This window comes from Coturnix japonica, chromosome 4 (assembly GCF_001577835.2).
Source record: "Coturnix japonica isolate 7356 chromosome 4, Coturnix japonica 2.1, whole genome shotgun sequence".
NCBI lineage: Eukaryota > Metazoa > Chordata > Aves > Galliformes > Phasianidae > Coturnix > Coturnix japonica.
The window spans coordinates 77,970,585-77,990,625 of record NC_029519.1 but is presented as its reverse complement, the minus strand read 5'-3'; the positions used below and the strand labels follow the sequence as shown (position 1 = coordinate 77,990,625).

The 20,041-nt window shown below is 42.0% G+C and overlaps 2 protein-coding genes across 4 annotated transcripts in view; one reads left to right on the top strand and one right to left on the bottom strand.

Annotated features, from left to right (window-relative positions):
• The window catches only part of EIF2AK3 (eukaryotic translation initiation factor 2 alpha kinase 3), a 37,676-nt gene extending 25,049 nt beyond the window's left edge, over positions 1–12,627 (top strand). Inside the window, exons 6-17 of the mRNA XM_015862788.2 lie at positions 24–186; positions 938–1,075; positions 1,563–1,685; positions 1,818–2,038; positions 2,359–2,471; positions 3,490–3,612; positions 4,759–4,908; positions 5,692–6,475; positions 8,278–8,445; positions 8,975–9,076; positions 10,266–10,328; positions 11,385–12,627. Of these exons, the coding sequence (XP_015718274.1) occupies positions 24–186; positions 938–1,075; positions 1,563–1,685; positions 1,818–2,038; positions 2,359–2,471; positions 3,490–3,612; positions 4,759–4,908; positions 5,692–6,475; positions 8,278–8,445; positions 8,975–9,076; positions 10,266–10,328; positions 11,385–11,561 (2,325 nt within the window). The 3' untranslated portion in view covers positions 11,562–12,627. The remainder of the gene's footprint in view (positions 1–23; positions 187–937; positions 1,076–1,562; positions 1,686–1,817; positions 2,039–2,358; positions 2,472–3,489; positions 3,613–4,758; positions 4,909–5,691; positions 6,476–8,277; positions 8,446–8,974; positions 9,077–10,265; positions 10,329–11,384) is intronic.
• LOC107313986 (octopamine receptor-like) lies at positions 11,877–19,861 on the bottom strand. 3 transcript variants are annotated; one of them, XM_015862790.2, is made up of 5 exons: positions 18,865–19,861; positions 18,234–18,467; positions 17,006–17,291; positions 14,672–14,848; positions 11,877–14,111 (listed from the first exon to the last, which is right to left on the bottom strand). In XM_015862790.2, exons 3-5 carry the CDS (start codon positions 17,272–17,274, stop codon positions 13,433–13,435), a joined length of 1,125 nt encoding a protein of 374 aa, XP_015718276.1. In that variant the 5' UTR covers positions 17,275–17,291; positions 18,234–18,467; positions 18,865–19,861; the 3' UTR covers positions 11,877–13,432. The 3 variants fall into 3 exon arrangements, with proteins under 3 accessions (XP_015718276.1, XP_015718275.1, XP_015718277.1); XM_015862789.2 differs by having other exon boundaries at positions 18,234–18,395; XM_015862791.2 differs by having other exon boundaries at positions 18,234–18,383.
• Positions 19,862–20,041: the final 180 nt, after the last annotated feature.

The window sequence follows — 20,041 nt, the reverse complement described above, 5'->3', positions numbered from 1 at the left end:
CCTGTTATCTCTTTCTTCTTCAGTTTTGTACTCCAATTGCTTCTGCCTGGCTGGTTAAGGATGGCAAGGTAATTCCAATTAGTCTGTTTGATGACACAAGTTACACCACAGACAATGAAGTATTAGAAGATGAGGAGGATCTTGTGGAAGCTGCCAGAGGGGCCACAGAATCCAGTGTCTATTTGGGTGAGGCACCAGCTGTTGTAAACATCACTTTCTGTGAGCTTTTAGTAAAGCAGATCTTTCCATACTAGTAGGATTAATTTCTATGACTGTTTGACCTAAAGTGGTAAATAAATGGTGTTTTGTTTTAACAAAGAAAAAGATATTTTAAAGCCACATATCTATTCCATTTTGATTCTGAAATGTTTACTACTTTATAGGCACAGTTCTTTGGAGATGATTGCATTTCAGAGATAGCCTTATAGTTAATAATGCAGTCTTATTGCTGAGAAAGCTGTAAGAAATATCTCCCTCTAGCCCTCTAACTTTCCATATTATTTATTTTTCCTCTGCACTGAATGCAGCAACTTACTGTGAAGATATCTCAGTTAAGCTCTTATGTGATTGAGTTTTTATCCAGCTATTAGAATTAATTTGATGTGATTTGTGACAGTTTGAAATAGTGGCTTCAGGCCCTTCTTCTCAGCTGTCTATCTGCATGCTAGATGTGCTTTGTTTTTCAAGGACTTCTTTTTTTCACTTAGGCTCTTTCTTGAAGCCTTTCTTATTAGTGGTTACAAAGTAAGTTCTAGTCTCATGCTTTTCTAGAGCAAGGGGAGTATGTTCTACTTGAATTCATTCAGTATCTCAGATTCTCAGAATATAAAGGAATACTTCCAGAAATATTCTAAACCATACATCTTAACTGGATGATTTGAGTCTGAGAATGAAGGATACTAAGTCTTAATATTATGCTCTCTGTTTTGTTTCTCAGGTATGTACAGGGGTCAGCTGTATCTTCAGTCATCAGTCAGAATTTCTGAAAAATTCCCAACCAGCCCAAAGGCTCTGGAATCCAGGAATGATAATGCAATTATTCCCCTCCCCAAAATTAAATGGAAACCCTTAATCCGTAAGTAACAACGCAGAGTCTCATTTATTGTCTTAGACCTAAAAGCATCTTTTTTTCGAGCTAGTCAAGTAGTTCCTGAATGAGTTTACAGTTAGGAACATCTGTGCTCTATTAGTTGTTTGGTTTTTTTAATGAGGTATTTGAATTGCAAGTGACTCTGTGGATTTGATGGGGTCTTCTAAAGTGGTGGAATGTTGGTCTTCTAAAACAATTGTTTTACTAAAAGAAGATTTTTTCTGCATGATGTGGATATGAATTAGTTGACTTGTCTAAAATAGCATTTAGGCTGGAAAGTAGTATTTAGTGGCGCTTACCTCTCTTGATTTTCACCTTCTTTGTGTTTTCTTGCATTAATTTTGGCCTTCGTGGTCTGATCTGGCAACCCGATGTTTTCTAAGATAACACAATTAGCTCTCATGAAAGTCATCCAAGGGCAGAATTTTGTTAATAATCATTGATCTCAGAAAGTCATCTCTTCTTTGCTTAGATTCTCCTTCCAGGACTCCAGTGTTGGTGGGGTCAGACGAATTTGATAAGTGTCTCAGCAATGACAAGTATTCTCATGAAGAATACAGCAATGGAGCACTCTCAGTTCTACAGTACCCATACGGTAGGTGGGCCTTCTGAATTTTGAAGCAATACACGCACCCAGTGTCTATTGAGAAGGCTTATTTATGAGAAACAATTGCTTTGTAGTTGCATACAAACAAATCTATACCCTCTTCATGTCTTCTATATGCAGATAATGGTTATTACTTACCCTACTACAAAAGAGAGAGAAGTAAACGTAGCACCCAGATCACTGTTAGATTTTTTGATGATATGAATTACAAAACCATTCGCAAAAAAGATCCTGTTCTTCTGCTTCACTGGTGGAAAGAAATCGTTGGCACCATTATATTTTGCATCGTGGCCACAACCTTTATTGTACGCAAACTTTTCCATCCCCATCCTTACAGCAGAGTAAGTATATTTTTTTTCCTGAATCCAGAAAGTGTTATTCTAGCCTTTTTCTTTTGATTTTGATTCTTCTCTGTGTGGTGTTAATAATTTATGAGATAACATAGCCTAAATTTATTATTTAATCTATCTGTGAAGGCTGTCAGCTGCCACGTGCAATTTGCTTATCTGTCTCAGCAAGCAGATTAAATTGCTTTAATCGTATCTGATTACTTTTTTGGAGAGGCTTGCAGTGAAATAATGGAATGCCTTATCTACAAGTACAAACTGATCTCAGGTACTTAGGACTTTAATTTTTGTTCTTGTTTTGGTCACTATATTAGCTGCGGAAGGAATCTGAAACGCAGTGTCAGACTGATAGCAAATACGAGCCTGCATGTGGAGATGTTAAGGACACCAGCTGGAGTGATGTCAAGAACTCTGGATACATATCAAGGTGAATTCAGTTCAATACAGCTCATGCAAAATTTTTAGTCAGCGTGAAAACTAATGCTGTCTGGAGAAAAGAGTTGGTGGTCATTAGTTCTTACCTACCCATAGTCCTCCTACCTCACAGAACAATGAAAAAGAACCCTTTTTTGCCCCATTATCAATTGGAGATTGCTGTTATGATTGGTCTAAGCAGTCCATCAGAGCCTGCACAGGACCTCTGCTTGGGAATGTTGCTCACTTATTTCCTGCTGATAGGTGAAGTGAAGGATAGGTTCTTAATGTTCACATTCTGTTAATTCCTATGCTTGTGGCTTGTAACATGGGAACTGCAGACAGAAACATGTTTTATATGTGCTGCAGGACAAGCAGAGTATATAGAGAAGAAACCTTTGTTGCTTATTAGGAAAGAGTTGTTTGAGATGGGTGTATAGGAGCTTGTCAGTAGTACTATGGAGAAAATGTGACCATTTCTAATTTGCCAAGAATTGCCAAGGAGCTGGACTATTTAAAATGAAGAAGGAGAAAGGTAGTGAGATTTAAGAAGTGATGTTTCAGAAGATGTGCTCAGGGCTGGTAGCAAAAATACTTGTGGTGGGTTTAAAAACATATCGTGACTTGGAAAATACTCATCTATCACCACCTAATTTGGGTATGGGAATTTAACTGAAATATCTATTTCTATGTCTGTGATCCTGTATTCATAAAACCTGGCACTCTGGAAGGCTTCTTCAGTTTGCCAGGTGCTTGTGTAAGGAGTCTTGCTGAGGATGTGATAGACGCTGAATAAATGCATAATCAGCACCTGTCAGTTTCTAAGTAGGTAACCATCTGATTACCTCAGAGGATGGGTGGGAAGAGGAGAAGGAGGAGAAATGCTTGAAGTCATTCAGCACGTTTTGCCTGTACAGAATTATTGCATGATTAAACCTCTTCCCCTCACAAAAAAAAAAAAAAAGGAAAAAAAAACAATAACACAGCCTTCATTTATGTCTATCCTTGCTAATGTATTTTTCTCCATCCAGATATCTGACAGATTTTGAACCAATTCAGTGTCTGGGCCGTGGAGGTTTTGGAGTCGTTTTTGAAGCCAAAAATAAAGTGGATGACTGCAACTATGCTATCAAAAGGATCCGTTTGCCTAACAGGTACTGACTGAGCTTGCTGAGATCTAGAAAAATTAGTGACTGGCAGGGTCTTAGACAGAACCATCTGCTCCTGAACTGATTTCCCAGATCCTCATTAGGATGAATGACATACTTTTTAATGGGCGGGCTGACTTAATTTTGGCATCAAGAGTTTGGCATACATATTCACAACAGAAGGGTGACCTGCTTGGCTAAGCTACTAACATAGCAGGACCCTTGTGAGGATGCTGCAGCTACATGGGAACTCCTTTGATTTCCTTGATGAATTGAGCCTTTAATAACAGCATAGTTATTTGTAGCACTGTTAATTTGCTTCTCTCCTTTCTTTCCTTACCTTTCCTATTCCACCCTTTCTTTTTCATCCCCTTTCCTCTCCTGCTTTTTTGACTCCATTTATCCACGTGTTTCACTTTCCGGTCCCACAACCCCTACCTTTTCTTTCAGTCATAGGTGGTCAAGCCTTGATGCTGAATTATCCTACACAGAACTTCCTTTTAGTGGGAGATGGGAGACACTGCTTCTGGAAATCTCAAGTTAGAACAGCAACAGGCAGGCCAGTAGTGGGAGGGGGTAAAGCTGTAAAATCTAGAATTACTATTTTTTGAATGTGTTAAATAAGCGTGATTATTAAGATAAAAGATTTTGATTTAAGGTAGCCTTTTCCAAGTGTATCCAAATCCATTAAATAAAACCATTAGACTTAATTCGATGGAGTATTATGATCTTAATAAGAGGTCCATAGAGTGAAGATAGTCTTCATATTTTGCCAATTGAAAAAGAAATGCTGAGGTATTACTGTCTGTTTGTTGTGCCAGTGTCTTCTACATCCCTGTAGAATACTGCTGTCTAGTGGACTTCAGTTTTCTGTCCTTGTAAACAATTGAGAACAAGATGAACCTTTCTTTTCAGTTCAGCTGCCTGTAATTGTTTGAAAAAAGGTGAATAGATGCTTAGCTGTTAGGAGCACGCTGCTCCTTCATGCTTCTAACATAAAGGAGTTACTCTGGGGAATTTGGGTGAAGAGCGATACTACGAGCCTGGCTTATACCGGGTCAATTTGGTTAAATTCTTTTGCAGAGTTTTCTGTGCTGTGCTGTTGCTTTATGTGACCCATGTCTCTGTTTTTCTTCTCACCCCAAATCTTAGGGAACTGGCACGTGAGAAAGTGATGCGGGAAGTCAAGGCGTTAGCTAAACTTGAGCATCCAGGTATTGTTCGGTACTTCAACGCGTGGCTGGAAGCTCCACCTGAGGGATGGCAGGAAAAGATGGATGAGCAGTGGTTAAAAGATGAAAGGTGGGTTTTTAATCGGTTGAATTTGAGGTTGTATGCCAACAGAACAGGGGAAGTGGAAGATGAAGTAGGAAAGAAATAGTTATTGACTGTCAATAATCCTTTCCACAACTGTCCTTTTCTAAATTTCTATCTTGATTTTGATAGCTCTCATTCAGCACTTCAGTTAATTTATTTCAGCATTAATTTGTGAGGGATTACCAATCTGATGAGTTATAAAGCGTGGTAGAATTAGGTTAAAAGTGAAAAATTAGATAATGAAGGTAGGTGTTAATAGTACAGAAAAGGTGGGTGTATGTTAGCAGCGTTTAAAAGTGGCAAGAAAGAATGAGGCCTAATATTCTTCTGATGCACTATTTAGTACTCTCATAATAACATCCTAACATGCCTAACAATTCTTAGAATAGGGTGGATTTTATATTTTACGTACCAAATTAACATTTCACAGCTGTAATTCTTCTAAGGCACTTTAAATAGTCATGGCAGTGCTTGTTCTAAAGGAATGAGGCTTGTTTGAGTTGAAGTTGAGCCTGATTGCGCATTGGGAACTTGGCAGTAGAGCTCGCTATTTTTCTGTTCTCATTCAGGAGATGCTTTCCATAACATTCTTGTCTCAATTAGAAGATATTATACTTGCTAAGAAAAATAGGTGACAAATCCTGCTTATTAGTGGTTCCCACGCATGGGAAGTTGTTTCCTGTTTGGCCATGGTACTTTTGTTTTCGGAAAATGCATTTTAATGGGATGAAGTTCTGTAGTACTGACCTCTTTATTTTGTTTTCCTAGCACCGATTGGCCACTCAGTTCTCCCAGTCCAATGGATGTCCCATCATTTAAGATCAGAACAGAGCCATTTTCTACAAAGGACCACATTGAAGTTATTGAGGCTTCATCAGAGAAGGGAAGGTCTTTCTCTGTGGGGATACCACGTGGTCAGTCTGATTCATCAGAAAGCGAGTTCTCTCCTCTGGAATTTTTTGCTTCAGACAACAGGGACTTGCACCAGTCAGAAGATCCACTATTAAACCTTCAGGACAGTGTTCTTACAGGCTGTGATGTAGAAGACAGTACTATCAACAGTAATGAGTTGGGTCACGCCGAACTGGATTGCTCTCTGGAAGTCTGTCGTCCAGCTGTTCCTGTGGTACACTTGAGGGAAGGGACCTCCTCCTCTATTGTGTTTGAGGATTCTGGTTGTGGAAATGCTTCTAGTAAGGAAGATAGAATTGATGCTTCATGTGATGAAAGTCTTTCTGAGGACAAGCCAAGTACAAAGGAACCTGGTAACAAGAAGTCTTCAGGTAGTCCCCTATCTGTTTCTCCACCAAGGCCGACAAGTTTAAGCCTGGACCTTTCTAAAAATACCACAGAAAAAGTCAAGCCCACCTCTCCAAAGGTGTATCTTTACATTCAAATGCAGCTCTGCAGGAAAGAGAACCTTAAAGACTGGATGAGCAGAAGATGCATAATAGAGGAGAGGGAAAGGACAGAGTGTCTGCAGATATTTCTGCAGATCGCTGAAGCAGTTGACTTTCTGCACAGTAAAGGATTAATGCACAGGGATCTTAAGGTTTGTATTCCTAGGGTACTATAGGAAACATTTTTATCTGTTGGCATGGGTATGACCAAATGTCTGAAGTATCCATATTCTGGTTTTAATTACTTTATTTACCTTCCTGGCAACTTTCCTGGCAGTGTCAGAGTGTTCAGCTATGTCAAGTTCTGCTTTAAACTGACAGATCATGTGCTGTTACAGGTAGGGTGGTGTGGTGGTGTTGGGTTTTTTTTGTTGTTGTTGTTTTGGTTTGTTGTTTGTGGGTTTTTTTTTTATGTGAGAGTAGTACAGTATTGGAGAGAAACTACAGAATGGCTGAGGCTGGCAGGAACATCTGAGTCCTTCTGGCCTGACCCTGGCCCAGCAGGAACACTCAGAGCAGGGTGTCCAGGCCTCTGATGCTGAAGATAACTGAAGTCAGGTGTGACTTTTGTACCTACTTTTTGTTTTGCTTCTGAACTTATGCTAGTTGGTGCGTAGTCTTGCTGAAAGTTGTAGCTCTGAAAGTGTCAGTATTTGTTAGACAGTGCCAGATTTTAGTTAAAGAGCCCAGGTGAAGTTAGTCTTCATCTTCTAAGCTATGAGAAATTGACTCCTTTGCTTTTGTCAGATGGAGATGCAGTATCTGCTATTTGAGGAGGCATTGCTGTCTACCATGGTATAGTAAGCACTGAAATGCTTACAGCCGTTCTTGTACCTCCTCAGATGTTAATCATCTGGAAGCAGTAGAAGCAGAACATGAAAATGCCATCTTGGACTTGGCAGTAAAAGGGGATTCAAATTCAGTAACACAAAAAGATCACCAAATTTAGAAAAAACTCATAAACCTATCCAAGTATTTTCTTCTCACACCAGCATTAAGCTGTTACTTAGAGCCATTATGTGAAAAATCTTTAGTGCTCAAGAAAATGGCCGGAAAAGTAATTTAATCATTATGTTAATATGTTGCTAGATGTGTTAATTAATAACGTTTCTTAACAGTACTGTCTGTTGTAACCCTCTGCAGACTCTTAGGCTGCTGTTCAGTAAAGCTTATGCAGGTAGTCTTGAAGCTGATTCACTCTTATCAGTTGGATGGAGTTTTGTTGGAACATCTTAAGTTCAGTGTTATCAACTATTTGAATGTGAGGTTGTATTTGATTTGCTTGGTTGAACAACTTGAGAAGGCTTTCCCTAAACAGGCTTAACAGCTTTTGTGCACTGAATGAGCTGTGACTCCAAAGGACATTCAGTCCTGAAAAGTACAGTGGGAGATAAGATCTGGCTCGGGTGGCAGTTATACAGGCAGGCTGCGGGTACTGTGGAACTAATGAGTCCGATACCTCAGCAGCTCAGCAATAAGCAAATAGTTGTATTTTTTACATGCTTATGAAAACAAGAAGCCATTTCTTCTGTCTTTTCTGGCACAGAGCGGCTTTGCTTTTAAGTGAGGAAGTTGGATGGACTTTGAAATGGGAATTCTTGGGAATTGCGAAGCTCTTAAGGACTATTAAAGAAACAGTTATTCCCACAGTTAAACTATGCAATGCCAACTGCAGACTGGAAATCTAGGAACAAGGTCTGCTTTCATTGATAAGATAAGGCATTGTGCCACATACTGGTTAATAATACTGCAAATGAGTGTAATACTCAAAGACTGGAATTAAAAGAACAAGAAAAAAAACTTGAGTCAGACACGTAACATGTGATGTGAATCTGCCATATGTTTTTAGTGTTAAGATAACTTACCTACGCCATTCCCCGCAATGTATTGTATCTACCAAAACACAGACTTGTTTATAATGTACTTCTTTCTTTCCACCTGTTTCTTTTCTCAGCCTTCCAATATATTTTTCACAATGGATGATGTAGTAAAGGTTGGGGATTTTGGACTGGTAACTGCTATGGACCAAGATGAGGAGGAGGAATTGGTACTTACCCCAATGCCGGCTTATGCCAGACACACAGGACAAGTAGGGACCAAACTCTACATGAGCCCAGAACAGGTTTGTGTTCTCTAAAGCTATTTCCAGCACCACCTCATAGACACTTGAATTCTTGTGGGTTCCAGGATCAAGTAGTCTTTCTAGTAAGCTGTTACAATCAGGTTTACATTATTTCTCATCAAAATAGAGTTTTGAGCTCAACTGAACTCCAAAATAAATATTTTTTAACATAAAATAGCAAAAAACAAATGCAAAAAAGGAGCTAATGATGTGTACTTTGATGCACTGATTTATCTTGCTCTTAATGTATTAGGCTGTCTAATATTCAAGTCAGTAAAGAGCGTGGTGCTGTACAGGAGGTTTAAGCTGTGTTTAGGTCTGCAAAGGGGAGCTGATGATAGGAGTTGGTTTACTCACATTCTCTTGCTAAAGTTTGATGTGTCAAAAGGCTGTTACAGTTAGAAGCTCTTCTGTGCTTTTCTGCTCTGCCCAGAGCTAATAAATTCCATGTGTGGGAAGTTGTTTGATTACGCTATATGTAATTCCAGTGATTAGACTGGCTGACCTAACCTGAATTCTCAATTTTCAGATCTGTGGGAACACCTATTCTCACAAAGTGGATATATTTTCTTTGGGACTGATTCTCTTCGAGCTGCTTTACCCTTTCAGCACACAGATGGAGAGAGTCAAGGTAGGTATAGTGCAGCACCGAGGGTGAGCCTCCGTTTGGTCACTTCTTTAAAAGAATTGTTTGCTTCATGAGACACTTAGAATCATAGAATCACCAAGGTTGTAAAAGACCTAAAAGATCGTCCAGTCCAACCGTTCACCTATTACTAATAGCTCCCACTAAACCATGTCCCTCAACACAACATCCAGTCTTTCCTTATACCTACAAGAGGTTCTTCTCAGCTCTAAAAAAACAGTGTTGGAATTAGGAACACAGAATCTTTATCAGCCTTGTCCAGACTCCCTGAATCACTGGAAATGAATTGCAGCCTTCCTTATGTGTGCAGCTAAATTGAGTTTCTTTACAAAGCTTCTCTGTTGTGGTGCCAAGTAAGAGAAACTATTGAACTGAGATATCCAGGATCTTAAGCAAAAAATAAGTGTTGCAACCACCAGCCTACCAGCTCATTCTTCATTCAGGAATTGCAGCCATGCTGTGCATTATCACTGTTTCTTCTTTTTGCATTTCCAGTGCAATTTTTTTAAGATTAAAAAAAAAAAGTGAAAACTTGTTCATTTTCTAATAATAAAATGTTAGCAGTAAGTAACCTGTGAGCCCAGTAAATTCTAGGAGTCTGTGACCAAGGACTGAAGAATCCCCATAGAAGGAAGATAAGACCTGCCTCTGTCTCAGCCTGTTAGCAGTTACTCTGTGACAGTACACTTTATTTCCAAACTAGATGTTTGAAACCGTATCACTAAATACAGCCTGACCTGGTAGAGAAAAGCACTGTTTGAAGCAGAATACTGTAATAAACTTCAGTTCTCATGAACTGGGGTTTCACTGCTTCCCATCACTAACTGGTTAGTTTGTACTTTCAGTGGAGTAATAAATGCATTTCTTTTAACTTCAGAATTCGTGTATTTTGTGCTCAAAGTTTTGCAGTGCTTTCCTTTTGTGTGGAGGGGAAAATACTGTCACTAGGTGGAGCCAATGTGCTCCTTATGGAAGGAACAGTGACTGAGCTGTGTGCCTAGGGAAGAAGCAACTTACTCATTATAGTGTGTTGTGATCTTAACTTCTAAAAACAAAACTTAAAAATAAAGCTCTTCTTCATTAGGCTGATTTGTTTGCATAGCTTGAAAAATAAGAATAATAGTGTAAAATGGTGTTTTGGAAAAGCTTCATCTTTTTCTTAACATTTCTGCAGACCCTGAGTGATGTTAGAAATCTGAACTTTCCAACATTGTTCACTCAGAAATATGCACAAGAGGTAAGTACATCTCATGCTAACAACTGTAGCTTTTTTCCTTGATTTCCAATTGTTTTGCAATTAAAAAAGAAAACAAACAAAAACTCAAAGTACCAAACCCACCAACTTTGCTATTAAGACTCATTTCTCTGTCCATGATGTATTTTACTGTGTTTCAAAGTTACAGTAATGTGGACATTGATATTTCTGTTGCAGGGTTTATCTTCAGTAACTATACAGTGTTACTTAGCTCCTCTTTGCCACTAGGTGTCATTCATGCTGCATACATCTTGCCATGAGTTCTTGCAGCAAATCCATGTTCACAAAAAGAACATGCAGAGTTATAGACAGGTAGAAGTGGAAATGGTGTGGTAGCATGATGTAGCATTGTGGCTGCATGGGATTTAGCTCCAGGAACTGCATCTCTTGAGTAGGAAACCATATTCAGAATTAGTCATCCTTAGAGCTATACGCTTTCAGATAAGGAAGAGGTGATGAACAAAAGCCCTCCAGTAAAAAGCTGAGATGCTTTTGGGTTTTCATGCTGGCTCCTGACCAGTAGATAAATGAGAGCAGACTTTCTGGTTCACAGCTGCCAAGTGACAGGGCCAATGGGATATGCTGTGCTCAGTTGGGACAGGACATTGTTTTTCACTAATAAAGATGTTCTGTTAAGTAACTGAGACAAACCTTCAAACTATTCTCAGACTTAAAGGAAAGCCGTGAAAAGTTACTGCATTGCTTTAAATGTGGTGGTTAAATGTGAAGCTGAAAATTACTCATAAATTGCACTTAATGTATTTTAAAATTCTTATGATTTCAAATACTATAAATGATCTATAACTCCATTGAATCATGGGCCAGTTTTGGTTTGCCAAATTGATTGTTGTCCTCGATACTAAAAACAACTTAAGGAATAAATTATAATAATGTATTTTCCAACATTTAAATCACTCCTGACTTCCATGCCAAATTACTGATTCCCAGATTGCTTATACTGACACCAAGTCACAGCATTAAATAATAAGAATGAATTCATGAATTGGTTTATGTAGCACATCTGATGTTTTCTTTCAGTACATCATGGTGAAGGACATGCTCTCTCCAAGTCCCACTGAAAGACCAGAGGCGGCCGCAATCATAGAAAATCCTGTATTTGAGGATTTGGAACTCCCAGCAAAACCAGTGCTAAGGCAGAGGTCACGGACAATGAGTTTATCAGGAAATAAGCATTCAAGACAACCAAGCAAATAATTATCCTCAGGATCACTTCTTCCACTCAGCAGGTCTCAAAGGGATTGTTCATCAGAAGGATCCTACGATGCAGAATGTCTATCTTGGAAATGTTTACTTAAACTTTATTTTGCCATAGCTGATGTTTAAAACATTGGACAGATTTTTGTTTACTTTGACAGCCAACGAAAGTCAGTAACCACACATTCCATTTTTCTTACCTTGGCAGGTGGGTTCAGCTACTGTGCTTACCAATGGTGTGCTCCATTATCTCTTTTTGGGGGGCTGGATTTCTGGAAGATTTTTTTAATACCTTATCATTATAATTTTTTTTTTCCTGAAGCTTGTATACATCTTCTTGCTGGGTAAGTGAGAGATCTGTAACGTGTAAATAGAATTAAAATACTGTATTTTTATAGAGCAAATTACGGTCTCTAAGCCTAGTGAGTGTATATCGGAATCACTTGCTCTTTGGTGAAATGAAGATGATTTTGGAAAAGCAAAAGAAAAACCACAAAAGGATGACTCCGGTTTTTGTCCCTGGTAGGTAAGCTGGGAATCTGCACTATTTTTAAAGCAAAAAAAAAATTACCACAGCTGTACATATTGTCATTCTCCATAGCCAGTCTTTAGAGGAAATCTTTTTGCATATTTCTACACTGTAGTAGATCTTAGGGAATGCATTTTATACAGATAAACCTGTAGGGAAGGGAGAGGAGCTTTTTGCCATTAAAAGAGGGCTTATAGGCAATGGTTGGAAGAGCCATAGTAAAAATGATGTACAAAAAAACATTGTGAATCTGACAATTTAAACCTTAATGAAATCATACGTGTTGTATGTAATCTTGTAGATTTGTACTTTAAAAAAAGAAAAATCAACTGGTAGGCATTTGTGTAATCTGCTAATTTAACTGCCTAATGCCGTGCTTTTATTTCTCATTGTAAATATGTTAATTTTTATTTATAAAATACAGAATCAATCCATTTGGGTTGGTGGTGTACAGAATGCACTCGCTATAATTGTTGAGTGCATTAATTATTGTGACTTATTTAAAGTCTAAATGATTTAATAAACTTTTTTATTTAACACAGTAGTAGTCGCTTCTGTTCGAAATCTGCATCTGTGTGCTGCAGGTGGCAGTCTCATGCAGCTAGAACTGGCAGTCTGTATCTGTAGCTGGTTTACTTTCCTATCCTCTACTTGCCCAGTGCTGCGTGGAAAGGAGATACAGACAGAGCAGGAAGCAAGGCATGAGGTATATCAATTTTTTTTCATGTGTGTGGTCCATCAGTACTGTATAGCTCAGCTCTTAGCATAGCTGCCCAGACATCACAGTGCATTACAGAAAATAACTTTGCTGGTGTTGGGCACCTGTGACCTGCAGCTCAGACTGCAGAGAGCATGCAGCTGAGCCCCGTGCTGCCTGCATTGAACAGCAACCTTTGCTCTTTGGTCGCATCCTTCCCATCACCTCCAGTTCACAAAATGACTCAGGTGCACTACTAAAACCAGTTAACTTTACATTATAAAGTGCAAGAGAAGAGCTACAGTTGCTGGATCAGAAAGACTGTTCCAACTTAAGCTGTAGGAAATGACCACAATGTATACAGAGTAAATCAAGTTGATGTTACCATACTGAAATATTTCTCTAGCACGAAGATTGAATTCCTCTTAGGAAATACTCATTTTAAAAAATAATGACCCAGGAAGGAATTTGCTCCATTTGCTGTAACAAACTGGTTCTTGTTCATAGAACTGTGGAATAATTTAACCATATGCCCCGAGTCACATTCCAGTCCCTCCTTTCTCTGTTTTCTGGACATTCATTTTTCCATTAGGACACACTCTTGCATTTTCTGTACCACCTCCTTCCAGCAACTGGCTCTGAACCCTACTGCTTAGGCTTGCCCTTCTGGGCGTCATTGGGCACTGGCACTGTAATGCTATAGTCCAAGTCTGGAGCAGTCTTGGTGAAGGTGGCTATGGAAACCATGTCTTCTCCAATGTCCACCTGAGACCTGTGCCTGCAGATGAGCAGCTTCCTCAGGGCCCGCTGGAAGTCCCTGTTGAGGAAAGCATAGAGCATTGGGTTGATAGTGGAGTTGCAATATCCTAACCAAGTGATGACCTTGAAGGTTTCGACCAGGACTGTGCTTGCAGAGTTACTGCCCCTGGCAGCAAGCCACACGTTGAGGACAAAGTACGGCAGCCAACACAGCACAAAGACAGAAATGATGATGCTAATGGTCCGTGTAGCCTTGTTCTCCAGCTGCAGGTGGTTTTGCCGCTTGCTGTTAGGGTGGTAGTGGATCTCCAGGGTCTGAGACATGATACGAGTGGCCTTGAGCCGGGAAGCTCGATAGATGAAGAAGTACATACTGCACATGACCATGAAGGGGACAAAAAACGCAAGAGCAGATGCTACGATGGCAAAAATCCAGTTGGTGACGAAGATGCATTCTCTGCCTGCGTCAAAATCCACCCCGGGGATCTCATTCCAGCCCTGCATGACGGGAAGGAAGGAAATAAGGGAGGAGTATACCCAGACTGTGCAGGTCATCACAACGCATCTGCCAAAGGAAAGAGATGGAGAGGGGAGAGAGGGTCTGAGTTACTTTGAGTTGAGAACATCCAGTACAATTCAATCCCCATGGTAACCTTTGTGGGATATAACTGTTCAATAGTCCCAGAGGGCTTTAAGAAGCCACCGAGCATAGAAAAGGCTGGAGTACAGTGAGCCCATGCATGAACAACTCTAATGACTGAGTTCTAGATCTGTGGCTTATAGAATTGGGGTCAAAGAGGTGGTCTGAGCCAGGTGGAAAAAAAGAGGAAAGGTTTTACAAAGGATTTTTATTAACATTTAAAGTAACAGCAGGTAGACGTTTCTGACTGGTTTTGGTATTAGTGTCCAGCCATTACCCTCAGACAACCCTCTCCACCTGCAGTCCTCACTTCGGTGTTTCACATGAAACCTTGACGGGAGCAACATTCTGCAAAGCTTTAATTGGTTCATTTTGTCATATAGTTCTGATCTGGGGCAGAAAATGCCAATAGCTTATTTGGTTCCTACTTGTTGTGGTCAAGTGAAAATCTGGAGGGACCTGGAATGAGGAGCAGCTGCACTCACCTGCCACGGGACATCCTTCTGGAATAGTGAGATGGGGTCACCACAGAGCAGTATCTGTCCAGGCTGATAAAGCACAGAGTGACAATGGAAGCGGTGCAGAACATGACATCGAAGGAGATCCAGACTTTGCAGAACAGCTTCCCAAACAACCACATCCCCGTCACCTCGTAAATGATGCTGCAAGAGAAACGAGTAGAAACCAAAGCTAGAAAAGCTAATTTAATATATTTCAGGATTGCACTGAAATAAATAACGTTTTTCACATGGAGGTGCTCAAGAGGAGTGCACAGCAAAGTGAAGATCAGTTGGGCACCTGAGATTTGCCCCCCAGGAGCAATCCAAGGCATTTACCCATTCATAGAACATGGCTGAGGAAGATCCAATCCACGCTTCCTGCTTGTGGTGTAAGAAGCGCTCTGTCCCCAGAGCTCCTCCTCGCATTTACATCTGCACAGCTTTGTTTACCACAGCTTTTTCCAGTGCCCTTTGAATCACTGAGGTTTATCAATCCTCCCCAGTTCCTAAGGTGTGCAAGGTGCCCACTTTTCAACTCGTGGGTTAAAATAATAGAGGTTAGGAGGAAGCCTATGCAGCTTGTATCTTATATAGCTCAGAAACACCACAACCAAGGAAACACACCAGCAAAATGCAGGCATTATACCAAAATGATTCCCAACAAAGTCAGAGGGGCCTGTGAGAAATGAGCAGCGATGAAAGGAACATATGGCAGCTGTAGGAAAGCGTCAGCTAGATGCAGTTTGCTTCCCCTTTTTGTAGCTCCTGGAGCGCTGTTGAAATAACTGCTGCGTGTGGATTTGATGTGGAAGGCTGAGTAACAACCTGTTCCTGCAAAGCTTTAATTATCCTCTAACTTCACAGCTTTACAGTCAACTACAGTGGAAGCAGAGCCACAGCACTGCAGTGCCTTTAGGTGGGCTCTTAGGTTGGCAGAAACAACGTGATGTCAGGAGCTGGGAATCAATGCCTGCTCTGCATTTAATTAGCTGCAGTTCATTAAAACTACTGGGAAAGGTTGTTTCAGAGCACGTGCTCTAAGTGCATGAGCAGAGTACAGTGCTGCCGAAGGGCTCCAGCTCTTTAACACGTGCTGCTATGCCCACTGAAGAGCAAACTGCAATTCAGAAGAGCAATGTGGATGTGCAGCCAAGAACCACCAGCAATATGAATCTCCTGGTGAGGTCTCTGCCTTATTCCCAGTGACTTCAATGGAGTAGTAGCAGGTTAGGTCACCCTACAGCCAAGCTGTAACCAAGTTCCTGGGGTAACAGACTTTACCTGCTTTATACAGCTCCAGGAGCACTGAATGCAGTGCAGCCACCCGCCCTACACAGACTTATGGCCACTGTGCAGTTTGAGACAGAAGAGCTGACAGGCAAGCTGCTTTGGTTTCCTAGAACCACAGGATCATCCATGTTGGAAAAGATCTTCGAGATTACCGAGTCCCAGCACCAAACCATGTCCCTCGAGCCACATCCACACATCTCTTAAATACCTCCAGGGATGGAACTCCACCACTTCATTGAATATAGGGAGAGCATTAATTACTCTACTTCTACAAAAGCAAAATCCTTACTTTTGTGCAGAGTGAGAGGAGATGGCCTTCGTCCCCACGCCAACAGTGACAGCTGTCAATTTGCAATGGTAATATGTGTAAAGCAATTCCCCAGACTCGGTGAATCACATTTGATTTCCCGCTGAACACTGCAGTGTTTCTTATCTGTTTACGTAAGCAAATGATCTGTCTTGAAAGGTCACCAACCTTCCCAACAAACCCTATTGCTGCATTGTCTGAGACTGGAGGAACAATGGAAGTTCAGTGTTTTGCCATGAATATGAAGAACAATGCCATTGCAATGGCTTATCACATCCAGTAATCTAAAATCATTCGTTTTCTTACCCAACTAAGGATGAAAGGATTATTTTTACTTTTCCCTCCCACTACCAGAAGATAAAAGAGAAGGTTAAAGCAGCATAAAACCAACTGCACGTAATTTAACTGTGCTGATTTCTATAGAATGGGACAGATGAGGGGAAAATACCCTCCGTCATTTGCTCTACCTTGGAAACATCAGCGGCACCCACGCAGTCATTGCAGTTAACGATGACACACCAGGGACTGCCCCCACCTGCCAAAACATTCAGCAACGTTCAGACCAACTCCATCACCCCAGAGTCCCTCCATAGACAGCAAGAGAAACCTCTCCATTTATTACAAAGGAAACCTCACCAACAGGTTTGGGTCAGGAAAGTGACACATGAAAACATCTTATAATCACTGACCCAGCATTCAGATCTTAAGAGAGCAATTCTTACCTGAACGGCATGACAAGGCAAGCTACAAGGAAGTCTGCCATGGCCAAGGACATGATAAACATGTAGGTGACAGTCCGCAGCCTCTTTTCCACCACCGGGCAAATAAAGACTACTGTATTTCCCAACAGTGTGACCAAGTCAATGAGGGTGAGTATGAGGCCGATGGCCACCTCCTGGAGGCCGATCCCTGCCTGTCTGCCAGCTCCTTTCACAAAGGATGATGGAGCAGAGAAATTAGAGAGCCACGACTCATTTTTGTCTGTCAGCATCTTCCCCCTGTTAAGAGCTGGAAGAAGGAATAAAGGGGGAAATATTAGCACTTCAATGCACGGTGAAAGCTGCCAGTCACCCCACTGGGACCTTATGGCAAGCAAGTAATTTAGTGTCTTGGGTGTAGCAGACTTGTGCATAGGAGGGAGAGGATGCTCCCAGCTCCTAAGTGGGTCGGGATAAACATCCCCATGACCCAATATACCAGTGATGGGACCTGTAATGTCTGTCACACTCCCCAGCACCCTCATCATCACTTGGTCAGCATGAAGAACCCTCAACAACTTGCTTATTTCTCATACAGAAGCAATTTCAGGCTCCTGGACACCCCTGCAGCTCTTCTAACACTGTGATAGACCAAACCTGCAAACAATTTCCAAGACGTAGAAGCACTGTGGATTTATATAACGACATAATGATGTTCCCTGTTTTGTCTCTCATTCCTTCTCGCTGCAGTTCCTAATGTTGTTTGCTGCTTTTGATTGGCACTTAGCACTAAGATGACCTTTTCATGATCTAAAGATCTCCATCCTGAACAGCAGTGTTCAGTTCGGAGCTCACTGCTGCACACACAAAGGTAGGAAGCAATCAGGTTCCCTTCTTTACATCATCATTGAAGTCCGCCACCTCACAGCTAAGTTTCTCCTTCCATTTAATGCTCGGTCACTCAGCCTCATAAAAGCTTTTTCAGGTCAGGCCTCACAGCATTAAGATGGGCTCTCAAGACATAGAAAAATCAGATTATACTCCATTTCAAGCTTTTCTCCTCTTTTTTTTTTCCTTTGCCACTGAATAATTATAGATGGTAGAGCTGTGTTTGCTGTGTGAACTTTTTAGATGTGACACTGAAACGCGAGCTTAGCGGTCACATCTTCCTTCATGTGCAAGCCTTGGCTGTGCCCACCTGATTCTTTGGTATGTGCAAAGGTTTGTACAAACAAAGCAGCTCATTACTTACATACAGCTGCTCTGGTGATGATCCACGAGCACACACTGCACTAAAACTTCAAGGAGATCTCAGCTCTTGGAGTCTGTCTTTGCAGTCACTCTATGATGTTCGAGTACCACCTTAGTTGCTGGTGCAGGCTGGCATCCCCACGTAGAGTCCCTGGAAGTACATCTACACACTGTGTTATACAGACAAGCCAGCAACTTCTTTCTTTCTTGCTAAGAAATGCTCCACCTGAGTCACCTGGAGCCTCGTTAACATAGAAAAGCAGTAAGCTTAAAAGTTCTGGGACAAAACACAATGTACCATCCTTCTAAGGGATGTACTTTGCTGCCTGACCCTGCTAACCCAAGTAAAAACACAGGGCAACATGCAGCTGTGCCTCCCCATGGTGCTCCCATGTGTAAAGCAGTGAACCACAGAATATCCCGAGTTGGAAGGGACCCACAAAGCTCTTCATGATCAGAAATAATGCGTAAAAGGAGGCTGCAGCAGCAAGCACACCCCAGCACTTCTTTCTCTTTTCTATCTGCAGAGCAGCATTTTTAGCACAAAAGATGATTCCTTTCCACCCCCAAATCAGTGCAGAATAACTTCAGAGCAGGTCTGGAAACACACCAGCAGCAAGCACAGTCCTTACCTTCAAACTTGACCATGGCCACAGCCGGGTGAAGCATCACAGTGGTATCATATAGGAGCAGCGAGGTGCAGCATGCAGGACACTATAGTCCATTCCTGCTCAGAGCTGGGCTGCACGTGAGCATCATCTGCACCACCGCCGTGCATCAAACCCTGCAGAAGTGAGGCTGCTGCACTTCTCTGAGGAGCTGGCACGCAGCAGTAAAACTCAAGACAAAGTTAAACCTGCAATGTTAACACGAGGGAGAGCTCACAAGTGTCAGGGGTGCAAAACCCCAATAGCCGAGATGTGAACCCCAACCTGCAGGGATGCAAGCTTACAACTCCAGGGTTGTGAAATCCCAACCACTGGGGTTGCAGATCTTCAAGATGTGAGGTACAGAACCCCCAACCCTGGGGCCACCAGCACCCGAGGTACCATCCTGCAGCCTCTGGGATGCAAAACCCCAACCGTGGGGGCTGCAGATCCCCCAACCCTGGGGCCGCCAACCCACAGCCCTCAGGAAGCAAAACCCCGTGATGTTGGGGTGCAAAACCCCATATCCTGGGGGGCATAGATTCCCCATGGTCGAGCTGAGCATCCCTGAGGATACAAAACCCCCATTTCCGAGCACGCAAAGCCCCAACCCGCGTGGAAAGCCCCCAGGAACTCCCAGCTCAGCGCCGAGGGTCTCCCGGTGCCCCCAGCCGGGTTGTACTTACCGGCAGCGGGCGGTACCTCGGCCCAATCCCCCGGGAGCCCTCGGTGCTGCCGCCCCGCCTCGCTCCGCCTCTCGGAGCCGCCTCCCCTTTTGGATGAGCGAGTGTGGAGCGTTTTAAGTAGGGTTTGTTGCTTCAGAAATAGCAGATCATCTTTTGAGAGAGTCTGGAGGAGGGCTGCGAAGATGATCAGAGGGCTGGAGAAGGCAGAGGGAGAAAGGCTGAAGGAGCTGGGCTTGTTCAGCCTGGAGAAGGGAAGGCTGAGGGGTGACCTCATTGCATCCTTTCAATACCTAAAGGGAGCCGATAAACAGGAGGGGAGTCAGCTCTTTGAAAGGGTGGATAACAGCAGGACAAGGGGAAATGGTTTTAAGTTGAAGGAGGGAAGATTTAGGTTGGATGTCGGGGAAGTTCTGTATAGTGATGAGGTGCTGGAACAGCTGCCCAGAGGCTGTGGATGCCCCGTCCATCCCTGGCAG

What these genes read in the sequence shown, in the direction of transcription:
- LOC107313986 (XM_015862790.2), bottom strand. Translation starts at nt 17,274, where the DNA reads ATGCTGACAGACAAAAATGAGTCGTGGCTCTCTAATTTCTCTGCTCCA. An exon ending in TGCCTTGTCATGCCGTTCAG is followed by an intron (nt 14,849 to 17,005) that starts GTAAGAATTGCT and finishes TTTCTCTTGCAG; the next exon opens with CATCATTTACGAGGTGACGG. An exon ending in AGAAGGATGTCCCGTGGCAG is followed by an intron (nt 14,112 to 14,671) that starts GTGAGTGCAGCT and finishes TTCCTTTGGCAG; the next exon opens with ATGCGTTGTGATGACCTGCA.